Source organism: Arachis hypogaea, chromosome 20, assembly GCF_003086295.3.
Source record: "Arachis hypogaea cultivar Tifrunner chromosome 20, arahy.Tifrunner.gnm2.J5K5, whole genome shotgun sequence".
In the NCBI taxonomy this organism is placed as follows: domain Eukaryota; kingdom Viridiplantae; phylum Streptophyta; class Magnoliopsida; order Fabales; family Fabaceae; genus Arachis; species Arachis hypogaea.
In genome coordinates this window covers 137,570,541-137,596,311 of record NC_092055.1, presented here as the reverse complement: position 1 = coordinate 137,596,311, position 25,771 = coordinate 137,570,541, and the positions used below count along the sequence as shown (strand labels likewise).

The 25,771-nt window shown below is 32.0% G+C and overlaps 2 protein-coding genes and 1 non-coding gene across 6 annotated transcripts; 1 reads left to right on the top strand and 2 right to left on the bottom strand.

Moving 5' to 3' along the window:
• Nucleotides 1–2,527: 2,527 nt before the first annotated feature.
• LOC112786484 (protein FAR1-RELATED SEQUENCE 5-like) lies at nt 2,528–6,489 on the bottom strand. Its single transcript, XM_025829855.1, has 4 exons — nt 6,428–6,489; nt 5,858–5,961; nt 3,654–3,803; nt 2,528–3,567 (listed from the first exon to the last, which is right to left on the bottom strand). Exons 1-4 carry the CDS (start codon nt 6,487–6,489, stop codon nt 2,528–2,530), a joined length of 1,356 nt encoding a protein of 451 aa, XP_025685640.1.
• A 9,570-nt stretch (nt 6,490–16,059) lies between these two features.
• Nucleotides 16,060–16,131, top strand: TRNAC-GCA (transfer RNA cysteine (anticodon GCA)). Its single transcript has one exon. It is a non-coding gene; the product is annotated as a tRNA-Cys (tRNA).
• A 136-nt stretch (nt 16,132–16,267) lies between these two features.
• LOC112783259 (ABC transporter G family member 22) lies at nt 16,268–24,879 on the bottom strand. Of its 4 annotated transcripts, none has more exons than XM_025826112.3 (11): nt 24,749–24,879; nt 24,315–24,655; nt 19,878–19,948; nt 19,029–19,267; nt 18,738–18,893; nt 18,469–18,652; nt 18,059–18,370; nt 17,624–17,911; nt 17,248–17,532; nt 17,042–17,149; nt 16,268–16,966 (listed from the first exon to the last, which is right to left on the bottom strand). In XM_025826112.3, exons 2-11 carry the CDS (start codon nt 24,649–24,651, stop codon nt 16,751–16,753), a joined length of 2,196 nt encoding a protein of 731 aa, XP_025681897.1. In that variant the 5' UTR covers nt 24,652–24,655; nt 24,749–24,879; the 3' UTR covers nt 16,268–16,750. The 4 variants fall into 4 exon arrangements, with proteins under 4 accessions (XP_025681897.1, XP_029152281.1, XP_072086122.1 ...); XM_029296448.2 differs by having other exon boundaries at nt 19,878–19,971; nt 24,749–24,818; XM_072230021.1 differs by lacking the exon at nt 19,878–19,948.
• Between the last annotated feature and the right edge of the window lie 892 nt (nt 24,880–25,771).

The window sequence follows — 25,771 nt, the reverse complement described above, 5'->3', positions numbered from 1 at the left end:
AGAGTCTACGAGGATAGCCCAATTTCGATTACCAACGAGAGGGGCGTGTGGACCGTTCAGTATACGCACTATGTCGGAAGGACGAACGGATGTTTTGGAGTAGGCTGGTCTGCCTTAGCAACTGCATGCCAACTAAGACACGGCCATGTGTGTGTCGTCGAGCGGCTGGCGCCGCAAGACTACCGGCTGCATATATATTGAGAACTCCTGTATCCTAAACCCCCCAACCACCGCCCCCCACCCCCATCCAAGTAACTCGGTCCATGGTGTTTTCTTGCCTCCGTTTGTCAAGTACAATGCTGCAAGATGCATGTCCATACATCTGTATCTTTAATCTATATTTTATTTCCAAGCATACAATTCTACCTTGCCCTCATTAACTATGATAAACACGATAATTTTTTCTGTTGTTAATGTGCACGTAGCATTGCAAATAGACTGATCTCCCAATATTAGAAATGTATGTCAATTAGTGCGTGTGAAGTTTGAATGTAATTTTAAGCTGTGAAGCTTAAATGTAATTCGCTTCACTTCACCTACTTTTTGTAGGTTTGAATTTTGAATTTTGAATTTTGAAACTTCACAATGATTTGTTAATCTCCTAAAAATGATAATTAGTAGTGGTTGTTTATCGATTCAGAGTTGTTGTCGTGCTTCATTTAGTGCATTCTATTCATCACGTCCGGTGTTTTAAGCGGGTGTTTTAAATTACATCTAGAAGCCATGATCCCTTACAAAGAATTTCAAAATCGTAATTGAACCACATGCATTTTCCAACTAGTACACAAGCTAGTACAAGATGTAACCAGTTCCGAATGTCTACTGCAAAGAGGTAGACGAATGGAGTTTTTTTAGGAGACGTGCATCTGAATATCCACTGAACGTTACAACCAAAATATCCGCATAAACGTTACATACAAAATATTCCCTTACCATACATATAAAATATCCACTAAATATAGAATCGCTATAAAGATGCCCCTAACTACCATGTCCGGTTCAACAAAGGGGTCGACAACGAGCGATTAATAATACATCAGGTTTGACAGTGGATTTGCAGCTCTTCGCATGACACCACTTCACCTCCACTTTTGGAATCCCGATTAAAATCAGTTAATTCTAGAGCACAGCCACATACCAACAAAAGCCAACATAGCAAAAACTTGTTTTAACATCGACGACATATAGACGGTTCTGTACCCAGATGAAATGCATATAATATTCGGTGTGCGGCTACAGCCTACCGGAGAATGTGAAAGGGATCGACCAACCTACCGTTGCAACACACGGTGGTAACGACTGTAGGCCCCCTTTGCTCAATCGGCGAGAGACATGACTGGCCCGGACGTGTTGGTCCCAGCGAAGTCGCTGTTAGCAAACCCAGCCTGCGTGTCACTATCGGAGCATTGGAACAAAGAAATCTCTGCGGTCGCCTACAGATCGCCGGATAGGTTATCATAGAGCTGACACCAATGTAAAAAACAAATTATTAGAACCATTTAACAGGGCAGAAATCTTAACTAGATCATCTATAAAGCGACCAACCCACCATGTCAATGTCCATCGAATCCATGTCATCTGCAACTGCGCTGGATGACTCCATTGTGCGGTGGTCCAGACACTTCGTCCTGTTGTGTCCCACCTCCCGGCACAAACAACATCGCTGGGTTTTCTTTCCACCATGAGCACTGTTACCCTTTGTATTGCGCCTGGGTGGATTCCGCGCCGGGGCTCTGCCACCCTCAGTAGGTGGCCCCTCGGGTGGAAAACTGGTGTCCCCTGCATCTTCGTTCTCGAAGTGCTTCAGCATCAGCATGGCAATCTCTCTTGCAAACTGGAACTTTTCAGTGCTGTGACATGAAATCTTGCACACTTTTTGGTACCAATCCATCAGGCACCAGTGTTGTGCCAGTTGTACAGAATCCCAAATCACGCCCATCGACTGCACCGCCACAAGTTTTGCATCCTTGGTCCATCTCGGCAATATCAGAGACCTTGGGATCTCATGAACATTGTTAAGAACAAGCACTGCAATTATATGTTCGCAGGGGACCCCGAAACATTCCATTATCATGCACGTGCATTGGACCTCCCTCATATCAGACGTTGCAACAACACGCCAATCCTTCCCCGAAGTGCCGTATCGAGAGACGGTGTGGATAAAATAGGAACCGTTGTCTTTAGAATCAACCACCCTCATTGAACAGGCCCTGTAAAGAATGGGAACAAACAAATAGAATATTGCACGAGTGTAGTTCTCGGCTGCACTCTGCTCCAACTGTTTCAGGTTGGTGGTCATAACAGGGTCACTATTTGCACACTCGAAATCAGCCTCCACTTCCTTTGCACGCACGAACATCAAGCATCGATGGAAATGACGTAAAAACTCAGTGTAACTGTATTGAGACTTAACATACCGTGATATCACAGCGTGCAAGCCCTCACACCTTGATGTTGTTCGAAATCTGGCAAAGAACTTTTCTCGTATGTGTGTTGTGGCCCAACTGTGCCTTCTCTCATACATGTCCTATATCCATCTTTTATCGGCAACGCCAAATTTCTCAACCATCTCAAACCACTTTCTCTGGAATGTTCGGACCTCGTAGTCGCCAAGCATGCAATCCCTAAACATCCTGGTGAATTTAGGCTTTCCGATGTTGCTCGTGGCGTTTCGGAGTAGATGCCAAGCACAGAGTCGATGGTGAGCCTCTGGAAAAACTTGCTCGATCGCAGACTTCATTTGCCTGTCACCGTCGGTTATTATGGACACGGGAGCCTTCCCTTTCATTGAAGTTTTCAACTGTTGAAGCAGCCAGACATAGGTCTCTTCTTTCTCGTCTGCCACTAGTGCAGCGGCAAAGACAGCCATTTGGTTATGGTGATTCACACCGGAGAATACTACAAGAGGTGAAAGGTAAAAGTTTTTCTTGTACGTTGCATCAAATGCAACCACGTCTCCAAACACCTGGTAATCAATTTGGCTGGTGCCGTCACACCAAAAAAAATGTTGCAACACGCCCTCACCGTCAACAATTTCCTTGTAGTACAGTGCTGGATCATTTGCCTTGCACTCTCGGAGATACCTTAAGCACGATTCCACATCTAGGCCACCCTTCCTTCGTTGCTTCGCATTTACATTGTGCATGTCCCTTGTTGTGTACAGGACATTATGATACCCGCCGGCTAGGCTCGCCATAAATCGGTGAATTTGGGAGACGCCAATGCCCCCTTTGCGCATGTCGTTCATCTGCTCGATGTCCGCTTCGCTCATCCTCCGATGGCCTGGGAGCATGGAAGAAAATCGCAACTCAAGAACGTTGTGGTTATGCGCGTCTGAAAAGTACGCAACGTGCCAACGTCCTGATTCATTGTCCATGCGGAGTAGCATCCTTGCAGGGCATCCACACCGTGTCTCGGCCCTCGGCCTCTTTTTCCGGTTAGGCATCAAGGAGAACTTCGGGGATCGGTACCCTTGTCGGTGGCACACGAACTCCTGCCGTATCCTTACTTCGCCGCGTTTTTCCTTCTGGAACGTCTCGCGCCGAAGCCATGGTGCTTTGCATATTGCTGGTAGAACTCAAATGCAATGTCAACATCTGCGAAATTATAGCGGAGAACATCCTCCTCGCTCAAGTTCAAAAAATCAATCCAACCTAGCGACTCGCCGGAATCAACAGCGTAAAACTCATCGTCCGCATAATTGTCAGACATTCCTCCGGCGCCGTCCAAACTTTCTTCCAATTCAACCACATCCCCATCTGACGACGCGCACGCCCCTAGTGGTATTTTCATCCCTGGCAACCCTGTTCCAAACAGCAACAATGCGGTAATTTAGCGAAACACGCAAAATTGGGGGATGTCCTCCAAAGAAAATTGCAGTCCTATGACGAAGAAAAAGGGGGATATTTGTAAATCAAGTGAAGAATGTTAATACAACGGGTACCTTCTTTCCATTGATGGAGACGGCGAAGCCATCAACTGCCGAAGACAACCGACAATGCAGATCAGGTACCGTCGTCGTCAGAGGTGAGGCTGTTTGTGTGATTGGATATGCCTGAACAGACTCGTTAACACTGAGTGGGGGTGGGAGAGGAAGTTAGCTCAGTGGGGAGGTTTCAGTCGTTCTCGGTGGCGGAGATAGGAAGAGACGGTGCGATTGCGACAGAGGGGAGGGGGAGAAAGAGGGTGCGATTGCGACGGAGGGGAAAGGGGAGGAAGAGGGTGCGATTACGACGGAGGAAAAAGGGGAGGAAGAGGGCGGCAGTAATAGTTGTTAACCAAATACTGAGTGTGCAGTTAATTCAAACAATTAACATAATTGTATGCATTTTAAAAATAGTAAAAATACCCCTTTTTATATGAAATTGCAGAAACCCCAAAAAAAATGTTGGATTTCATTTTGGCGCTCCCTGGATGACCGGTGCGCCAAACACCTAAATGGCGTTTCAGTGCGCTAACACCACCCGCGTACCGAATCCGTACCCTACAGAAGAACTGAAGAGTGACAAGTGAAAGCGAAAAGCCGAAAACAAAACTCGGAGTGTGGTAGTGAAAATAAATATAAGAGAAGAAAAGAAAAGAAAAGAAAAACAGTGTTTTTCTTTCTAGTTTCTACTCTTTTATTTGTTTGCTTGGCTTTTTTTGAAAAAATAAAAAGTATAGCAACCAATTTTTGTTTCTCAATATTTGTCAACTTTTTTTAGGATTTATAATTTAATGTTTAGAGTCAATGGGTTTATAATTTACAATTTAACATTTAAGATAAATAAAATTATCTTAAAAAAATTAACTGATATTAAAAAATTTGATTCTCTAATATTACTTTTATAAAAAGATAAAAGTCTCTCTTTTTCTTGTTTTTCTATATATAATGATTATTAAATTATTATATTAATTAATAAATTTGATATAATGTTAGTGTAACAAATATATTTAAAACTATTTTACTACTCTTTTTATATTAATAATAGAATATTCAATAAATTTTTTAGATGATTTCTTATTTTAACATTTTTAAAATAAATATGTGTTGAGCTAAAATAACAAATAAACAGAAAGAGTATATGCAATTAAATATGTTTTAAGGAATTTCATTAAAAAAAATTAAAACATAATATTTCTATAAAATTTGCTAAAATTAATGTATTTTGTTATTAAATTTTTTTAAAATTTATAAAAATTTTATCTTTTATAGACGAATATATGCAATTAAATAATTTTAACTAAATTAATCATATTACTAAAAAATATTAGAACATTATCATTAATGTTAAAAAAATGAACAATTACTTTAAAGTACAATGTTTTTGCTTTTTATTTAAATAAATAAATAATTCATTATTTGCAAAAATACACAAAATATAAAAGAAGTTATTTTAAATATACAACTGTGACTATTTTGCAAAATCCTAAGAGCAACTCTAATGAAATATTTTTTTGGGTATTAATTTTGACTTTTACAATAATTAAACTGATTTGAAATTAAAATTTGTAGTGGATATAATCTTTGAAATGATACTGATATCAGTAACAAAATATCTAATTATTTTAAAGAAAAACTAGTAAAATACTATCATTTATATATCTATTAAACTCAATGAATACTATAACCTTATTATGTAATGTTGTTAAATTGAAATGAAATCAAGCATTACAGTGACGAATTTTACGTGAGCGGTGTGTGAAAAAGAAAACAAGGGCTCTGCTAGGATTTTTTTCTAGCGCAGCGAACAAGCAAATTAGTACAAGCAATCAAGGGTCTTCTCCCCTTTCTCTCCGTATGGACGTGCGGCGGTGGTGGGTAAGAAGTCCACCCAAAAAGAAGAATTAGTTCGGCAAGATACAAAGAAAGCCAAACCCGATGGTGATGAACCGATTGTCAAAGCTGAGGCAGATGAACCTATTGTGAAAGTTGAGGCAGATGAAATGGCTATTATGACTGATGAAAACGCAAATCCTAATCTGGTGCATCAGATGGATAAAGCTATGTACAATTAGTGGAAGCTAGTTAACCCACCGGCTGAGGTTAGGGAAAACTCAATAGTTCCTGATACAAGCAGGAAAAAGTCTTCTCTTATAAGGAATTTCTTATGAAATATGTTATACATATGGTTTTATCTTCGGATGAAATTATTCAATTGGTGACTGATGAGTATGAAGTTGATAATGCTCTGTTTCGAGATAATGTTAAACTAGCTCTTCTCAATCCAAAGTAGGTAATAGATGTTTCTTTGGAAGAATATGACATGTGGTGTAAAACATGGGAATGCTTTTTAATTGTCAAGATTCTGGGAAAGAATATTGGTTTTCGGGCAATGGAATCATGGGTTAAAAGAGTTTTGGCCCAGAAGAGAGATGTGAGGGTTTTGGATTTATTTGGAGATTTCTTCCTAATTTGATATGCAGATGAAGGTGGTTACCGACATACTTTGTTTGAAGGGTCATGGCAAGTGGCTGATCACTGCCTATTAATGCAACGGTAGAGACCATTCTTATGCCTCTCTGATTAAGCTGTGCAGAAATGCGCAGTCTGGGTCAGAATTCTAGATCTTCCAGTAGAGTTGTATATAGAGCAGTTTCTATGGAGAGTAAGGACAAGATTGGTACTATATTCAAAGTTGACCATACCACCTCTATACACTCTAGAGGTAAGTTTGCACGCATTTGTGTAGAAATTGACTTACAATAGCAGCTGGTTCTAGTAATTCATGTTCTGGGAAGAGATTTTAGAATTGAATATAAGGGCTTACACTTAATTTGTTTTGGCTATGGCAAGTATGGCCACCAAATGGAGCAGTGCACAGAGATACAAAAATAAGTAAGGGAATAGTCGGTAGCCCAGACTTCGACAGGACAGACATAAGAGAATGTTTTGTAAATGAAAGGAGCAAATTCAGAGGGATGGTGTGCCAACTTTGAATTTAAATTTGCAAACAGACCTTTCGGAGTTAATTCCTCCCAATTAATGTCAGAATGCAGATGTGGAGATGGGGGAGGATCCTACGATCTTCGGGCCATGGATGTTAGCCAAAAAAGTTCAAAGGCACAAAGGGAATCCTAAAACACCAGGTGGTCTTGGATCCAACAAATACCTGTCCAATACACAAGGCCCCAGATTTGAATATTGGGCCAAGAAGACCCTACTGATGATGGATCAGTTAATAAATCCAAGACAAAAGTCACAAACCTAATAAAAAAAATCTGACCCATTAAAGGCTAAAAAGCCTAACCCAGCTAGAAACCAACCCACAGTTAACTCTTTAAGGATGGTGACCGGTAAAGAACCCTCAAAGAAAAGTGCAGGGGGTCCAACACAAGGAGATGCTGGAGGAAAAAAACATGTGAAAGTTCTTATGGATAAAGAAAAAGAGGTGATCAGTACACCAACCCCAAAATCTCCAAAAGAGCAAGTCGGATGATTATTGGTTGTCTCTAGAGCTAATTAAACAGGCAAGTCAGATGCTTAGTGCTGATGGCCTCGAGATTGGAGGAGGTTCTTTTGTGCAAGTTCACTACCATAATCAAGACTACAGGATAGCAGTTAATGCCTTTCGTAATAAGGCTTGGGGTAATCTGCCCAATTTGGATCTACCAGATCCTGGTAATGTGATTCTTGGAGGTCCGACTTCTGGTGAAGGGATGGAGGGTGTGGTGATAGTTCATTCTGCCAATAATATCTCTTCTGTTCAGTAAGTTTCTGTTGATGATGCCTTCTTTCTATGTTATTGATTTATGAATATTATTATTTGGAACTATAGGGGTGTTGGTAGTAAAGGTTTTCCTATATTAATAAAGGATTTATCTCATTGTTACCATGCTAATCTTATCTGCTTGCTTGAAACTCATATTAGTGGAAAGAAAGCTGATAATATCGCACGTAAGTTTGGTTTTTCGGATTGGTTTCTTATAGAAGGGGTCGGTTTTGCAGGTGAAATTTGGTGTTTATAAAATTCCTCTTATTGGAATATTGATGTGATAGAATCCCACAAGCAGTATGTTTATCTCAAGTTGGTGTATGGTCAGGAATCTTTTTAGTTTCTTACTCTGGTATATAGCTCCCCCATCTCGGCCCTAGAAGTGAATTATGGTTAGGATTATAAAATTTGGCTAGGAAAATTTTGGGGGAATGGTGTGTTGGTAGAGACTTTAATAGTGTACTATCTGCATCCGACACTGAAGGACACTCAGGGTTGGTTAGAGATTTTGAGGAATTTGTGAATTGTCTTAGATTGTGGATTACAGGATATTGGCTTTCAAGGATAACTTTTCACCTAGAAAAGGGGGGCAACTCGAAAAAGACTTGATAGATATGTTGCTAACAATGCTTGGTCTCAAAGGTTCAGTATGGCAGTGGTAAAACATCTTCCTAAGCTTAAATCTGACCATATTCCAATCCTCTTGAACTTAGAGATGACTTCAGGTCTTGCAAATTCTAATCGGTCGTTTAGTTTCTTGGCGGCATGGCTCACTCATTCTGATTTTGATATTCTTCTGGATGGATCCTGGCGGACGGAAAATACCTTAGAGGCTAATGTTTGCAGCTTTTCTAAAGCAGCCAAGGTTTGAAACAAAGAGTATTTGGAAATTTTGCCAGACGAAAAGTTCGCCTCTTAGCTCGGTTAAATGGTATCTTTGATGCTCTTCATTTCTAAATTAATCCTTTCTTTGATAATTTACAATCTGATCTTTGGAGAGAACTGGAGACACTCGTTATTCAAGAAGAAATCTACTAGAAATAATGTTCTAGATGCAAATGGATAATTTTTAGTGACTGAAATACATCTTATTTTCACAGTACTAAAATACATCTTATGTATATAGCGGGGCGGATAAGAGCGGGTATTACCTAAACCTGACCCCGCCCCGTCCCTTCCAAGAACCCGTCCCGCTAAAAACCCGCCTCAGTGCGGAGCGAGTAATTACCCACTCCGAACGAGTAGGGGCAGAGTGAGTATCTGCGAATTCGGATGGTATTACCATCCCTAAATGCATGTATAAATATTGAACTAACCAAAGAGTAGTAAAAAATTTCTTCATTAATTAACACGGTTTGATATCTCTCCCATCCTATGTATAGAATTTGATCCTTTCATTAATATGGATGTATATATAGGGTTTAATTAATATAACCCTATAAATAACCTTTCTTGACGAACAGTAGTGTCGTGCAGAGTTTAATTAATGATAAATACTATAGTGTCTATCACATTAGACTTAATTTATTAAAACAAAACAAATATATAATATTTAATAATTTTAAATATTTTATTTTTATTTTAAATATTTTACTTTTTATTTTTAAAAATAAATTAAATAATTTAGACACTATAATAAAAACATAGAATTCGCCTTAATTAGTTATGTTAGGGGACATTATATCAAAATACAGTGGGGACATTTATATGAAGAAAAATTATATAATACAATACATAATATAATCAGAATTTGCGAATTTGTCTAACGAACCCCTTTCTATTTAACCTATACTCTATCCCTTCTGACATGTAAATTTCTTATTGGCTAACTCATTAACCATATCTCTAACTTTATTAACTTGGCTTGTTCAAAATTGACCAAAATTAATGTGTTAACCATAATAAAATCAATTCATAATTGACTAAATCTAAGAATGTAAGTGGTAATGGAGATAAATAATTTGTATTGAAAAAAATTTTAAAATTTTAATTGCAACATAAAAATTACATAAATTTAAAAAAATTACCCTACGTTAATTTTTATCCTTCCATTAGATTATTATTACATCATAAATGACCTGACACATACCATTTTATATACTGAATTAGATGAAACCACATTATTTTAATTTTATTTCTAAATACTTAACGATGTAACGTCGTTATTTAAGAGTTCTGTCTTTATTTTTTTAAAAAAAAATTTTAAGCAACGTTTGTTTTGAGATACTAAAAAAAAAGATTGTGAGACTGAAACTCAATATCATATTTGTTAGTTTAGATATTGATATTAAAATTTTAGTCTATGTCCCAAAATTTCAGTATTTTTTAAAAAATGAAGACATAAAAGACTAAAATTTTTGAAGATAAAAACTGAAACTTTAATAATATTTTATACTTAAAATATCTCTATTTTAATTATTTAATTTTAACTTTATTTTGTGTGCAAATTAAATTAGAACTTCATTTTTATTTTAGTTTCTATCCAAACACAATATTAAAATTTATTTCAATCTCTATCTCTCTTTCAAATACTACTTTAAGAATTTTAAGATAATGTATAGCTTAATCAAATACATTATTTATAGTATATACATATGTATTATTTTGATATAAGTATTTACAAATTAATAAAATAAAAAGTTAATAAATTCTAGCCAACTCTCTCCTAAACAAAAGATTAATTATCCTCTATGACATATTCAATTATTATTAGATAAAATAAATTATGTCATTGTTATTTATATTTATTCATAATTTAACATGAATTTTGATAACTTAACTACTTAATTATAGTAAAACTTTTTTTTACAAATAACAAAACTATCTAGAAAAGTCCCTTTCTATAATTTTTTTGTTTTTGTTTTTTAAATTAAACCATCTATTTTTTTTTTTGGTCAAGAATTAAACCATCTATTTATTAATTAGTTCAAAAACCTCCTCAAAAACAAAAAACAATAAAAAAAATCAAATGACGATTCTTTCATAGTCAAACCGTAAAATTTTTTATTTAAAAGAGAATTGGATAGAATTTATTAAAAAGTATATTATCAAATTAGTTACCTTACCACATCCAGCACTCTTATTAATATATATAGTGTAAATGCCTTATTATTGATTCAATTGTGTAAAGAATAAAATATAAAATAGTTAATAAATAATGCATCAAATTATTAAAATGTTAAAATAAAAACTATATTAAACCAAAAATATATTTACAATGACAAATATTATTAGCCAAGAAAAATCTACATCGGTCACACACACAATTCACTTAACGTTAATTGCACTCACATAATGGCATAGTATATATTTATTTGGCTTGCAAAAGTAACTTTTAGAATTCTTTTTTTTTTTATTTTCTAGAGTGTACTTTTTATCTATTCAAATAAAACTCTTTACGCTTATTTTTTATTTATTTACTCTCAATATAAATACCATATTTAATCTGGTCACTTCAATGTTATCATTGAAGAGGAATAATATTTGAGAGTCATAGTTTAGAAGTCATAATAATTTATTCTTTCTTTTTTTTTTTCACTTTTTTTTCAATGTATTTATTTTTTATTTTTTAGTTATCAATAATATTAATAAATATATAATTATAATCATTATATGTACAAAATTATAAATATTAATTAAATAAAATATTTTTGTGTCATTGACCTGCTAGTATTATTCATAGTTAAATATATGTTCCTCATGCTACTGCAATTTGTTTTTTAGGCTGCATTTAATTTTAAAAATAGGATAAAATTTTCAATTAAATTTTTATATTTTTTGATTAGATATCTATATTATTTTTAATTTTGTAATTAGATCATTATAAATATAAAAATATTAGAATTAATAAAATATTTTTTCACAAATTAAAGATACTACAATTACGAATCTAATTAAATCTTTAATTACATAATTTTTACACTAACAATAAGAAATAATAACACACTATAAAAAAAGGAAAAAAACATGACAAACTTTGTTCTGTTCACATGCTTAAAAAATAACAAACAAAGCAATTTATTTGCAATATGCAAAATTATTGAAATTTTTTTTATTGTTAAGTTATCGCCTGAACCTAAACGGAAAAAGTAGTTTTAAGAATGACGTATTGTTAATTACATAATTCCTTTGACATTGACATCGAAGTTTTATAAATTTCACAAATTTTCACATGTAAAATAGACAAAGTGTTACAATACAAATATCAAAACAAAATAAAAAAAATTAAAATACAACACCAATCAATATATAATCTTCAAAAAGTTACGTCTTAGTTATAAATTTGTACAGAAATAAGAAAAAAAGGTTTATTCACAATTATACCGAACAACTTTATTCGTTGTTGATCCCAAGTCAAAGTTAACAAGAAGGTGGTTGGTTTCATAAGATATTTAGGAGTTGGTTTTATTTCCTAACTTCATGAATTTGTAGCTCCTTTTAATGCTTCACCCTGTTGTGTTGAGCTCCTTTTAATTCAAAAAAAAACTTTATACACAAAATCACTTGCATGACAAAATTATTCAAAGGGACAAAGATATAAACATCTAATTTATTTTTTTTTTTTTTTGAAATTCACATATCTTCAAAAATTTTGTCATGTAAAATGATTTTTTTTTTATACATATACATTGGCTATTTTAAAACCATGTATCTAATTATGATGAGAGTATAAAATTAACATCGAAATCTTCCCTTCTTACATTTGAGAATCCCTCTATATAAAGCTGCCCTGTTAGGAGGCATGGTGTCCTCTAAACTTGGGCCACGCCTCCATTTTTGAATTTTCTCCAAAACAGAAACCTCCTCAGCCAAGAAAGACAATTGTGATGATGTGATTTTTCTACGACAACAACCTCTGCTCTCTATTGGAACTTCCAACACTTGTTTTGCAAACCGCACCTTCTTCTTTCCTTGGTTTTTCTTGCACCCTTTTAAACTCACAAATTCAATCAACACTATGTGGCCTTTACTCTTATAAAGAAAAAAAAAGATAAAAATTCAAGTGCAATAAATTTAACGTAAAGTTGATAAATAAAAACTATTAAATAATTTAACTGATTTGATTAAATTTTTATCTAACGATTTTCAATTATTAATTTTACATAAAGTTAACTGCAATTAAGTTTCCATCAAAAATAAAATATACACGTCTATTGTCTCCTTGGTTAGTCGAACATCGACTTGCTCATAAATATTTGGATTTCAACTAAAAAAAATTGAATATTTACAAATAAAGTTCGAAAATTGGCATTTTATTTTTGTCATTTTGTCATTTTATATGTATATGACTATAATTATTTATGTTTTCAATGAATCTATAATATATCACTCGAAGAACAGTTAATCAATATGTGTTATCGTATAAGAATAGATTCTGTAATAGAATCGAAAGAGATATGCATAAAAGCATATGTATCAAGAAAAAACTTTCTAATTCCGTTTATTTATTGAGTTTGAAAAAAATACCGATTTTTACTAGAAAAAATCTCATGATATCTTAAAAATCTCTTATAAAATAAAAATCATCCGCGTATAAAACGTATTTTAATACCTGTGACATTACTTTTGGCATGTGGGCATAGGACACCCATTTCAAACTCAAATTTCTCCATGAAGTTAGAGAGAAGGCGCTTGTGGACTTGATGAACCAACAAGACCATGCTCCCAGATACAGCAAATACAGCCATCAATCCAAATCTCATTGACGTCTCCATCATATTTCACTTTCTTCTTTGACTTTCACTTATTAGGGGATGCCTGAATTAGTGAAACTTAAATGGTATGGGATTTAACGATGGCTAGATTTTTTTCTTTCTTGAATCCTTTCTTAAGCGTATCTAAATATTCATATTTATTACTGAAATAGATTGTTGGATAGATTTATTTTTACTAAATGGATAAATCAAGACAAAAGATACTTCTAAATATTTATTACAAGACTAGATTCTCGGATAGATTTGGTTTTGCAAAAGGGTAAATTAACTATAGATACTTACCTTCTAATATAAACTTATTAGCACTAAAAGTTGTGTGCATTGGAGCAAATTATGCGCGAGGAGAAACACATCTTATCTATTAATTAGTAAGGTGATATCCCAAATAAGTGCCGTTTTCTTTTCCGTATTTTATATAAAAAAATGTTATATTTACAAAAAAAATTAATTACTAATCATCATATATTTGTATATAAATATAGAAAAAGTATAGATATATTATCTATCAATTTATTGTCAATAATAATTAATTATTATATTTTAATTATAGACAATACTACTATGTAGAAGTCAAAAAGCTTCTACACATGAAAAACTTGCGTGACTTGTATTTAGAGACAACAAGTGTCCTCTTTTACTATTTTGGCCATTCAAACAAAGTATATAAGACCCGATACATTTCAGTTTTTTCAGAATTTTTGTCGTGTATTAGAAGAATGAATTAAAATTAAGTTAGTTTGTTAATTTTTTTATTGGGTCAACTACTTTTAGTTAATTTTTTTAACTTTGAATCCAAAATTTTGAGCAACAGGGATTGAAAGAACAACGTAACTGGAATTGAAAAGAGTTGAAAGGAAGAATCATCTCTGCCTAAAACAAAAAAAAAAAAATGGAGCAACGATCACAAATCCACTAAAATACTATTACCTACCATAAAACACTCACTTATTAATGAATCTGTAACATAATAATATATATAATTACTACTAATTAATCAAACCAAAATCAAACTAACCTCACCAAATATTTACAATGTTTTATTAATGTTTTTATGAAAAAAAATATACTATAGCAAATATTGGAATAATTTTGAGGAAACAAAAAATTGGTATATTTTTTTTAATTGAAAGTAAATATAAATTTGAAAAAAAAAATCTTATTTTAGTGAATATATATTATTTTAAATGCTATTAAATATAAATTCTTTTATATAGTTTATAGTTTACTATATTTATGATAATTTTTTCTCAAATGCTTTAGGATTATAATTTAAAATTTAGAATAAAAAATTTATTATTTAAAGTCTGAAATTTGAGATAAATAAAATAAATTAAAAAAATAACTAATGTTGGCTATTTGATTATCTAATAACATTACTATTGACAAATTTGCTTTTTATCAACTATAATAAAAGCATCTTTTCAAAAACAAATATAATGAAAGCTTGTTAATCAATAACACTATTTCGGATAAGATTTGTAAAAAACTTTTATACTCCTTACTTAAATTTAATAGGTATTTCTCAACTCATTTTCTCTTAATTAATACGTTGATTTATTTATTTATTTTAAATATTTCACATTTTTTTCAATATATTAAAAACATTAAAAGCTTAACTTTAATTTCTTAACTAACCATACTATACGAATAATAATTAGATCCTTCGTTCTTATTTAGTTTATATCTATTTATTTTGCGTTAATAAAATTCATAATATTAAAAACTATCTTTAATTATAGTATAAAAATAACTGAAAGTTAATGATTTATTATTAATTCCGGTTATATTGTTCTTTCAATTCTTGTTGCTCAGAATTTTGGATCCAAGGTAAAAAAAATTATTCAAAGTAGTTGACCCAATAAAAAAATTAACAAACTAACTTAATTTTAATTCATTATTTTAATACACCGTAAAAATTCTGAAAATCCTAAAATGTGTCAAGTTATGTATACTTTTTTTTGAATGGCCAAAAAAATAAAAGAGGACACTTGTTATTTCTAAGTATAAGTCACGCAAATTCTTCATGTGTAGAAGCATTTTGACTTCTACACCATAGCATTGCCCTTTAACTCCAATTAGCATTGACATGTATAATAAAGAGATACATCCACAAAAATATTTTCATTATATTCAACTATAAAAAAAATATTTCTATTAGATACATTTACAAAGACACTTTTATTAAACACAGTCATAAATAAGAGTTGGAAAATTAGTTCTAAAGGGGCCAAGTTAAAAATAAAAGAAAACGATGTAACAAAAACTTAAAATATATGTTAACCTTACTTAATATTATTTTATTTACTAAAGCAATTGTAATTACACTTAAAAGATAAATATTAATATTGCTTAATAATTAATGATTTTATCTTTACTCGTATTTTATACTCATCCAATTTACCAAATTTTTGTGAAGTTGGCATAGTGCCACTTTTGGGATTAGGAACTGCAAATTTTGGTTTCTTACCCTTTTAATATCCTTCAAAAAAAAATTAAAATTTGAATTGTTAGTGTGAGAAACTATAAAGGTTTACCTAATTTTCAATTTTTTAAAATAATAAAAATAAAAGTCTATAATTTCTTTATTTATGAAGATAAAAAAAAGAAACATAATTCTGTAATAAATTAATGGAACAAAATTTAACAACAAAGGGTCCATAGCTCAGTGGTAGAGCATTTGACTGCAGATCAAGAGGTCACCGGTTCGAACCCGGTTGGGCCCTTTAAATTTACATTTATTTTTTTGTATTTTGAATGGAGTTAGGTGACACAAGAACAAGAGAACAACTCTTCTTGCATTTTCTTTTTAAATTAGCTTTACTCAGTTTGTACAGGAAAAAGAAAAACATATACTCTTGCTTTGTTTTTCAAAATCAGTGGAACAACATTGAATTACAATGGGACAATGATACAAAAAAGTATAATATTATTCCTAAATCCTATCTGAAACTTTACTAGCGAGTAGCTGATAGCAATATCACTAGTTCTTAAAGCTCAACAGTAGCATATAGCCATACCCATATTTAATTTCTAGCTACTAATAACTGCTAGAGTTATGGGTCCTCTGATAAGCAAGTCTTCAATTCTAAGAGTTAATACAATTCTTTCAAAAATAGCATCCTCGTCCTCTAAACTGTCCATATACTAATGTGGCTATGAAACAACTTAGCATGATTTTTGCTAATTAAAGATTCTAATTGAAATACAGGAAGGAAGGAATAAAGAAAGGACAGAAACTGCATAATCCCATCAGTGCTTGGCACATCACTTGGCAAGTCCTCCTCAGGAATGAATCTTGAGTCAATATATTAATGTTTTCCATTCACAGTGTTAAGCTCCATATTATGAAACATTCATCCAACGCAAGGAAAAATATGCCAATAGACGGTAACCAAAAACCATTGCTATCAGAGCAACCACCTCTGTTGAGCCACTATCAATTCTGATTCCATTTATCATTGGTGTCACTTCTTCATCATATTGCACCTTCAGCAGAAGTTTGTACGTGTGGTAGTTGAAAGATATGTACCGGATCCACGATATAAATATCGGCACCCTCTGCCGAATTTCGAAGCATGTTAGTTACTTGTTTGAGTTACCATTGAAACTACTCAACAGGTTAATTAAGTTTACCTTCACAAAAAAGCCTCCAGCAAGCATGAAAGTCATTACAGTAACTGAAGCCAATGTTGTTGCCCTTTTCAAGTCCATTAGTGTTGCCCCAATAGCAAGTCCAAGTCCCTTATTTACATTTAACAAACAACCTTAGCTCATTAAAACTATAGTTGTTATCTTTACTAGTAGTTGGTTCTAGAAATAGTGATGCGTATATAATATACCTGAGCTGCAACTATGCAGAGAAAAACTGTAAGGATGCTAAGCAAGAATGGTCCTGCACTGAGTCTCAATCCAGCCATGAAGTAAACAACTAAGAGGAAAAGCACTGGTAAGATAAGGTCTAATGGAAGGTCACTTGTAGTTCTTGCCACAAAATATGCACTTAGTCTATACATATCTGTTGCTCTTTCCTTATTTAACATTGCTCTCTCTTGTGGGAATGTGAATATTGCAGTGAAGACAGGAAAGAATCCCCAAAACACAGCAATGAAGAAAAGTAGTCCTGCCTGAATTGACAAAATGTGAAGATATATATAAGATGTTAAAACTTATCAGTACATGTTGTGATTGGTGCTGTCATAGTGAAGAGGAGTTTACCTGGTCTTGCATGCCTTTTGGGTTTTTAGCATCTGATTGCCACCATAGCAATCCTAAGATGACTGCTGTGGATAGAACTTGTGTGATTCTCAACCAGCTGAAATAGTCATGCCTCCTTTCTTTGAATCCTCTCAAGAACAAGATGGAAAATTGCTCACACCAACTTGCTCCCCATTGTCTTTTAGAACAAAGAACCTTAGACTTGAGTTCTTCATCAAGGGGGATAGGAACCAGTAGCTTTTTCTTTTCTATTTCAGCAACTCTAGTCTCATACGCCTCCACTAGATACTGACAAAAAATTATAAATACTATAAGCAAACAAATACTAAAATAGGTACAATATTTCCGTCTTATCTCTCAATTTTCTGCGCTAAAACATTTACCAAACAGAATCAATCTTAAATGATATAAAATGGATAATGAGAAGTTAGTTACCTCTTGCACAAGTGCAGGTGATGGTTTCCCATTGCGAGTTTCAGCTTCTGACAAATTCCCCATTTGAACTTTATCCTCTAACTCTGATGGAACAGAAACATCATTTATGTTACCATTTGCAAGGTCAAGTAGAAACTCTGCTGGGTTCATGGTGATGAGAGGTGAACACCCTATGTACTGGAAGTAAGACATAGCTTCAGATGCTTTTCCAAAGTAAATCAAGCTCCCTTTTCCTAAAAGGATCAACTTATCAAATTTATGGAAGAGCCTGCTTGATGGTTGATGGATTGTTGTCACTACCGTTTTACCAGCCTGCAAGCAAGTATAGGAATGTGATGGATCCTACTTTCAATTTCTATGAATTGAAAAGGAAATGAATAAGAATGAGAATGAGAAAAAAAAAAAAGTACCTCTGCTATGTGTTGTAGCATCTGAACAATCCTCAAGGCTGTTGTAGAATCGAGGCCAGAAGTTGGTTCATCAAGAAGAAGAAGAGAAGGGTTGATTATGATCTCATTGCCAATACAGACTCTCTTCCTCTCTCCCCCAGATACTCCTCGAACAAAGGATCCTCCTATCATAGTGTCTTGGCACCTGTTTCATGTATCATACTATTACTATTCCTATATTGTTGTGGATAGAATGATAATCAAGCTATTCATTATTTAGTTACTACTACCTTTCCAAACCAAGCTCATAGATGACATCTAAAGCACGTTGTTCCTTTTGCTCCTGAGTTAATGTATTTGGCAATCTTAGTCTGGCTGCATATGTCAATGTTTCTTTTACGGTTAGATGAGGAAACAGAACATCATCTTGTGTCACAAATCCAATCCTGCCACCACATGCATACAATCAAACATGTCAAATTTTCTAATGATTTTCAACTATCAAATTTATCTGAATACATCTGCACGTGAGTTTTCTCCAAAATAGTATAAAAAAGTGAAGATAGGTGTTGGAATCTTACCTACTCTTGAGGAACTTAGAATAAGGCTGGTCATTGTAGGTGATAGATCCACCAACAGTGGGGTGATGAGTTATTCTTCCTCCAAGAAGACTCAGCAGTGATGTTTTTCCACTTCCTGAGGGTCCCATCAATGCCAAAACTTCCCCTGGACTCACACAACCAGTAATACCCTTCAGTATATCCTTCTCCTCACTTGTTGTCATTCCTTTCATCACTACCTTATATGTCACATCACTGAACTGCACATTTATCCCCATAATCACAATTTAACTCTTATTTACTAGTAACTAATTATTATTATTATTATAATATCAAGCATAAAATTAAGCTCAATGCACATATCTTATAAAGCCTCTCAAATCCAGAAGATGGTTTCCAAAGCCTCAACCTATGTCTTTCTTCAAGGGTATGACAAAATAAATTTACACTGATGCCCTGTATGTGTGTGTTAGTATAGGCATCATCATCAAAAAGAAAAAAATGTAAAAATGAAAATAAAAAAGATTATGGTAGGTAATAATGTTATTATTAATTCTGGGTGAGAAGAAGGGGGGGGGGGGGGGTAGTCTTGTACATTGACATCACAAGAAATATGAAACATTGTACAAGACTGAACCTGATCATGCTTATATTGCTAGCTTATTGGTGGCGTTGATCAATGATTGATATAATGAAGCTTCAATAATCGTTCCCTGCCCAAATACATATATAGCACCATATCAAACTCACGCTCTATTATTCATCAAGGTTTGGATACCGGTGCAGGCAGGGAATTGAATCAACAGCAACAAAAGCTTTTTTTTATTTTTATTATTATTGTTATTTATATGTAAAAATAGTATGTGGTACCTTTAGATATATTGGTAGAGTAAGATCCATTTGAAACTTTGGCTTATGAGTTCCAGCTTCAATATCTTCCGCTGCAATATACATTATATGCAACCTATTTTATATATAATTTTGGATTAAAATATATATATTTCCTCTTCAAAAGTAGAAGCCAATATATACTAGGCAGTTATTCTGTGTAGTTTATTACTTCATTTTTCTCTAACTATGTATATATAGTGTAAAGAAAAATGATTGAAGGTGCAATGATATTCACAGCAGGTCTATCTGATCTATAAAGTCCAAATGAAAGAAAATTGATTGAGACCCTTAATAATAATAATTAATGCTTTATGGTAAGTCAAACAGATTCCACTATATACGTTACAAAAAGTCAAACTGAACTCTAATAAAGGGGCCCAAGAATGAAACAATATACTGTGCTTTTCCATAAAAAAACAATGAAGGAAGAGTCATCATATAGGTCCAGTGATGAAGTGCTACATCAAATTGTCGTCAATGATCATAGTCAACAAAGAAATATACATAAACCTAATGTATTAAACTCTCCTACACTAAATTAAATAAAATAATTTTCGTGGTTAATTAGACCGACGTTACTGTATGTTATTAATTATTATGATAAATTGGTGACTTGTGGGGACCATGAAGATTAGGCTTAGACACAAGTGGCTCATATGGAAAAGGACATTAGCACAGTAACATTAATTATACTTGTGTAGTTGTTCTGGACCGTTAATCACGGGTTTGTAGTTAAAGGTTTGTTGGTTTGTAGTTAGATAACTGAGACACGTATTACATCTAAGACATAAATTTTTATTATAATTTTGCTTTTTCAAAATTTTTAAAATGTTACTTTCTAGTTTCTACTCTTATAATCTTCATCATTAATAATAAAGATAGAATTAGTTTTTAATAACAAGTATGCTGTTTTTTATAGGGGTGTTCATGAATCGGATCTGATCCGTATATCTGTGGTATTTATTCGAATTCGATCCGAAGATTGCGGATATAGATTCGATTCACAAGGCTATCAGATCGGATCTAATCTGCGCAATAATAGAATTAGATTACGAATTTTGTGTAGGTATCGTCGTATCGGCATATTTGATCTGCATATCCGCGTATCCACAAAAATAAATAAATAAATATTCTTTTTATGTTTTATTTCAACTAATAATTATCATATATGTTGTATTATTTTAATTTATTATTTAAAAAAATATATTTAATATTATTTTAAGAATAAACATAATTTAAAAAAATAGAAAAATAAATTTTATTGATATTTTTTAATAAAAATAAACTTTTAAAAATATTTTTGTGTTTTGTGAATATATCTGATATCCGATCTGATTCAATACGTACGAATCTAAGTTTAAAAACCACATATCCAGTGATTTTAGTGTGGATAAGATCAATATTATATCAAATCCGATCCAATTCACGTTCACCTTGTTCTTTATTAGTATCTTAATAATTGAACACACTAAGTATATTTATGTGTGTGTGTTTTTTTTTTATTATTTCAAGAAAATAAACAACACATCTTTAAAGTGCATAAGCCTTAATAGCAACGCCGAATAAGTATATAAAAAAAAGTAATGCTAGCTAGAAAAAAAGAACAGCCAGAACTGACTTTATTTAGCATTAATTAATTGTCGCAACAATTAATGAATGCTAAATAAGATAAGTTATGTCTGTTTTTGGCTAATTTTCTTTGGTTACTAAACATTTCCCATAAAAAAAATAGTAATGTCAAGATAACAGCAGCTTGTAAGTTGTAACCCTTCCTAAAACTGTTACAACTATTTGCTATTTCAATTTTCATCTATCACTAAGTCTTTAATCAAATCTCTTGTGCATGAGAAAATAAATATATGTAATTGGAGGAATAAAATAAGATAAAAACTAAAAAAAAAAAAGTACTAGTTCAAGTTTAAATATGTAAGAAAATACTGTGGTCAGTGTGGTGTTTGATGTTTCCATAATAAGGATGAGTAGGGATGACCAAATTCAGTGGCTACACTTAACTTCCGTATTACCAATGCCCACTCAAATTTATGTGAATCACGGACACGTACTAATTAGGGATTGTACTTACTACTTACCTATTTTTGTTCTTTTTGCCATTGTTATTTCTGTGTATAACAATAATGTAAGTTTTACTTGAAAAAATGTTTATTAAGTACTTAAACTGCAACGCCTATGGGGACCGTTATTTAATTTGTCACACAATTTAAACAAATACTTAAACTGTAATTGATGTTGCTTGCTTGCTTAATAATATCTAAAAAGAAATCGATTAATAATTAAGTATAATTAACATATCATCAAACTAGATATTTATATCATATAGCTTTTAAATAATAATAAGGGATTAATTCTTTAATGATTTAAAGTAATAATACATAATTGTGTGTGTATATAAAAAATATGAGTAATACTAGGTAGACAAAAAAAACCAGCCGGAACTTTTCTTATTTAGCATCTATTAATTGTCGCGACAATTAATGAATGCTAAATAAGGAAAGTTATGGCTGTTTTTGGCTAATATTTTTTTGTTACCAAACATTTTCCAAAAAATATTTTATATACAAAATAATTCCTCGAAGAATAATTCTGTTGCTGAAGACTAACGTTAGGGAATCAATATTATAATAGTTAATTTATTTCAACTAATATTATAATAGATTATTAAACAAATTTAATATAAAATTTATTAAATATGATTTTTTGTTAAGTTTAAATTTAAAAATATTTTTTCTAATTAAATTTGATATATTCTTATTTTTAAAAAATTTAAATGTTTTTCATATTAAATTAGTTCATTTATTTTGTCCTTCCAAAAGTTCACTGTTTATAGAACACGAGAGCTAAATATGCATTCATATATAATTATATATCATCAAATAATTTTTTTGGTGGCTTAATTTTTTTTTTTTTGGCTGACATATATCATCAAATAATTAAACCCAGAATAATTTATTTATATATTTTATTATTACTTCGTGGTTCTAGTAAGGACACAACATATATTAAGTTCTAGAGCGTTCGTAACCTTGCATTCTTATTAGAAGACTGATGAAATCTGAGCCTCAATTCGAAACTCAATTAATGTAGTATATACTATCATATTCATACTCGTGAAACATCATTGAAAAAGGTACGTACGTATAAGCCTTCACCCCCTAATAATTAATTAATTTCTACAGAAGCGCATGAGTAAATATAATTTAAAAAAATCCAACGTGCATTTTGCTAATCACTATCTATACGCCTCTAGATAATTTGATTTGAAGTTTAATGAAAGATAAAATTGAATCTTTTTAAATCATATTGCCATCGTATTTTTTAACAATTAAATTATGACCTTTTTTTTTTATATAATTTACTGTGTTAAAAAATACAATTAACAAACATAAAATATTTCCTAAAATGTTAATAATTTTTATTTAAAAATATTTAATTTAATTTTTTTATTTTCTTTTATAAAATTATTAAGGTAAGTTAAAGTTTCCTTCGTATAAAAGACAAAATGTGAAAATAGTTAAATAACTTGACTATTTGACTAAACTTTTATTTACTATATTCAGATGAATAATTTTGTAGTTACCAATTATTAATTATAGGTACAAATTTATATGGAGTAATTTTTTTATATAAAATTAATAATTAAAAATTATTAAATAATTTAAAATTTTTGAATAAATGATTATTTATTAATTATTAACTTCAGACTAAGAAAACTGCAAGTAAGTCTTCATCTTAATCCTGTGATATAAATGTATTTGATATTTGGATTGAGAGAAGAGAGTTATGAGTTATTTAAGAGGAAGATAGTTGTAAGTAAGTCTCTAGCTTTAACCATGTAATATAAATGTATTTAGGAAAAATATAGATAGACAATGAAAATATTAAACAATATAAATAATGAATATATCAGAAATTTATTTTATTAGGTGTACAAATAGTTATTCTAATATTAAAATTCAAGTGATCAGTAATTTAAAAGTGTAGTATATTTTAATTTAATTAATAGTTATTTATGATGTTTAAAAAAATTATTGATTACTTAGCATAACCCATGTATTTAATGTTTAGATTGAGAGAAGAGAATTAAGAGTTATTTGTGATAAAGATAGCTTTATGTAAATCTTTCTGTCAATCACATAATATAAATGTAGTATTTGATATATAAATTGAGAGAAGAGAATTATTGTGAGATATTTTATTTTAGTTAAAAATTCAGGTGTAATTAATTTTAGTTGAAATTGATAGTTAAAAATAATTAAATAATTTAATATATTTAACTAAATTATTATTTAACTATTTTCAGATTATAAATTGTAGTAAAATTAATTATATCTGAATTTTTATCTTATATTAATTATAAAAAAAAGCAGGTGGAAAAAGAAGTTGAAAGAAGAGGCTTACGGATATCATCATCATCACTGAAGGGCTTGTAGTCGGAGATTTCATCATCAGGAGGAAGAGTGAAGCCAGTGAAGGAGAAAGACAGCCCCAAGCTCGCACTTGACGCTCTGCTAAGTGCCGCACCGCTGCTCACCTCATCCACCTCTATCTTCATCTGCGCGCTCCGAGACTTCCTTATGTGCGTCATCCTCCTGCTCGATTTCCGAGACAGGTTTCCTCCTCCACCACTCTCCGGCGATGACTTAATACTATTCGCCGCCGTCGCCGATTCCATCATCAATAGCTGATCCGATTTCGTTCTTGCTATTCCTGACGATGACGTGTTTCCATTCTCCATATCTCTATAATAAATTTAAACATTAAAATCATTTTTTACTGCAACTAACTGGAAAGTGGAAAAGAAGATAATCATTGTAAATTTGAAATTATCTTACCCTTTCTTTCTTTCTTCGTTTCTTTTCTGTTTTGAGAGAAGACCATGCTCCAATAACAACTGAATAATTCGATCCACTACTCGTTCACGCTTTTTATAAAGGAAAGTTAGTTAAGACTTAAGACGTATGTTGAGCGAAGTTACCAAACCACCCCTTGATAAGTACTGGGACTCGTGGCATTGCAAGTAATCTACATGAGGATGCATCGTGGACCTTTGTTGCATCAATGACGGTTTTTCCGTACACGTGTCAAACATGTGAAGAATTATTATTCTCATTTAATAATATTTCCATGCAATTAATTATAATTAATTAAATTGATTTCCGAGAATTTTGGAGGGACATTAGGTGACTATTAGCATGGCATTATGACGTCACTGTTTGATCGAGATTCAAGGTGGTAAGCGCGTCAAAGCTTTTAGTATTAATGGTAGGTTTAACCTTATACGCGCGTGGCTATTCATCGCTGATGTGGCGGCTAATACGGACAAATTGAAGGTCACGCAAGTCTTTAAATAATGAAACCATGCATGCATTATTAGTTTTGGATAATTGATTGGAGTTACAGATATTTTTATTTTTAATTTTTTTTATTATGGAACAATTAATATTTGTAATTTATACAATTTTAAATGTTCGAATATGATTATATACAAAATAACTTTTGCTATAAAAAGAAAAAGCTTCGAGGGACTTGAGGCCAGTCATCTCATAAGCTTGCATCGCATGCTTTGGATCACATGTTACCTACAGCCGAGGGAACTTAGCTAGGTTTTGGAATTTTGCATGCCAAAAAGATTTCATTTAATTTATTTCCTCTAAAATAACTAGAGCAATCAATACGGTAACGTTAGAAAAAAAAAAAAAACTCAAAATTTATAACAATTAACGAATATTAAATAAAATAAGTTTTGATTATTTATTTTTTTTATTATTAAATATTTTCGATATCCATAATGCAAGGTTTCTTTTTGCAACAAGTATAATATTTATGTGGTAGTTGTTTTATCATCGTAAATAGAA

Bases quoted from the DNA above. Each gene is read 5' to 3' on its own strand.
- LOC112786484 (XM_025829855.1), bottom strand. From the start codon at position 6,489: ATGGTCTCTACCGTTGCATTAATAGGCAGTGATCAGCCACTTGCCATG. The intron at 5,962-6,427 runs GTATGTCGGTAA...CTGATGCACCAG, and splicing joins GCCATGACCCTTCAAACAAA to ATTAGGATTTGCGTTTTCAT. The intron at 3,568-3,653 runs GTTGGATTGATT...GAGTTCTACCAG, and splicing joins TGATTCCGGCGAGTCGCTAG to CAATATGCAAAGCACCATGG.
- LOC112783259 (XM_025826112.3), bottom strand. From the start codon at position 24,651: ATGGAGAATGGAAACACGTCATCGTCAGGAATAGCAAGAACGAAATCG. The intron at 18,653-18,737 runs GTAGTAGTAACT...TACATGAAACAG, and splicing joins TATGAGCTTGGTTTGGAAAG to GTGCCAAGACACTATGATAG. The intron at 18,371-18,468 runs GTACTTTTTTTT...ACTTGCTTGCAG, and splicing joins TGCTACAACACATAGCAGAG to GCTGGTAAAACGGTAGTGAC.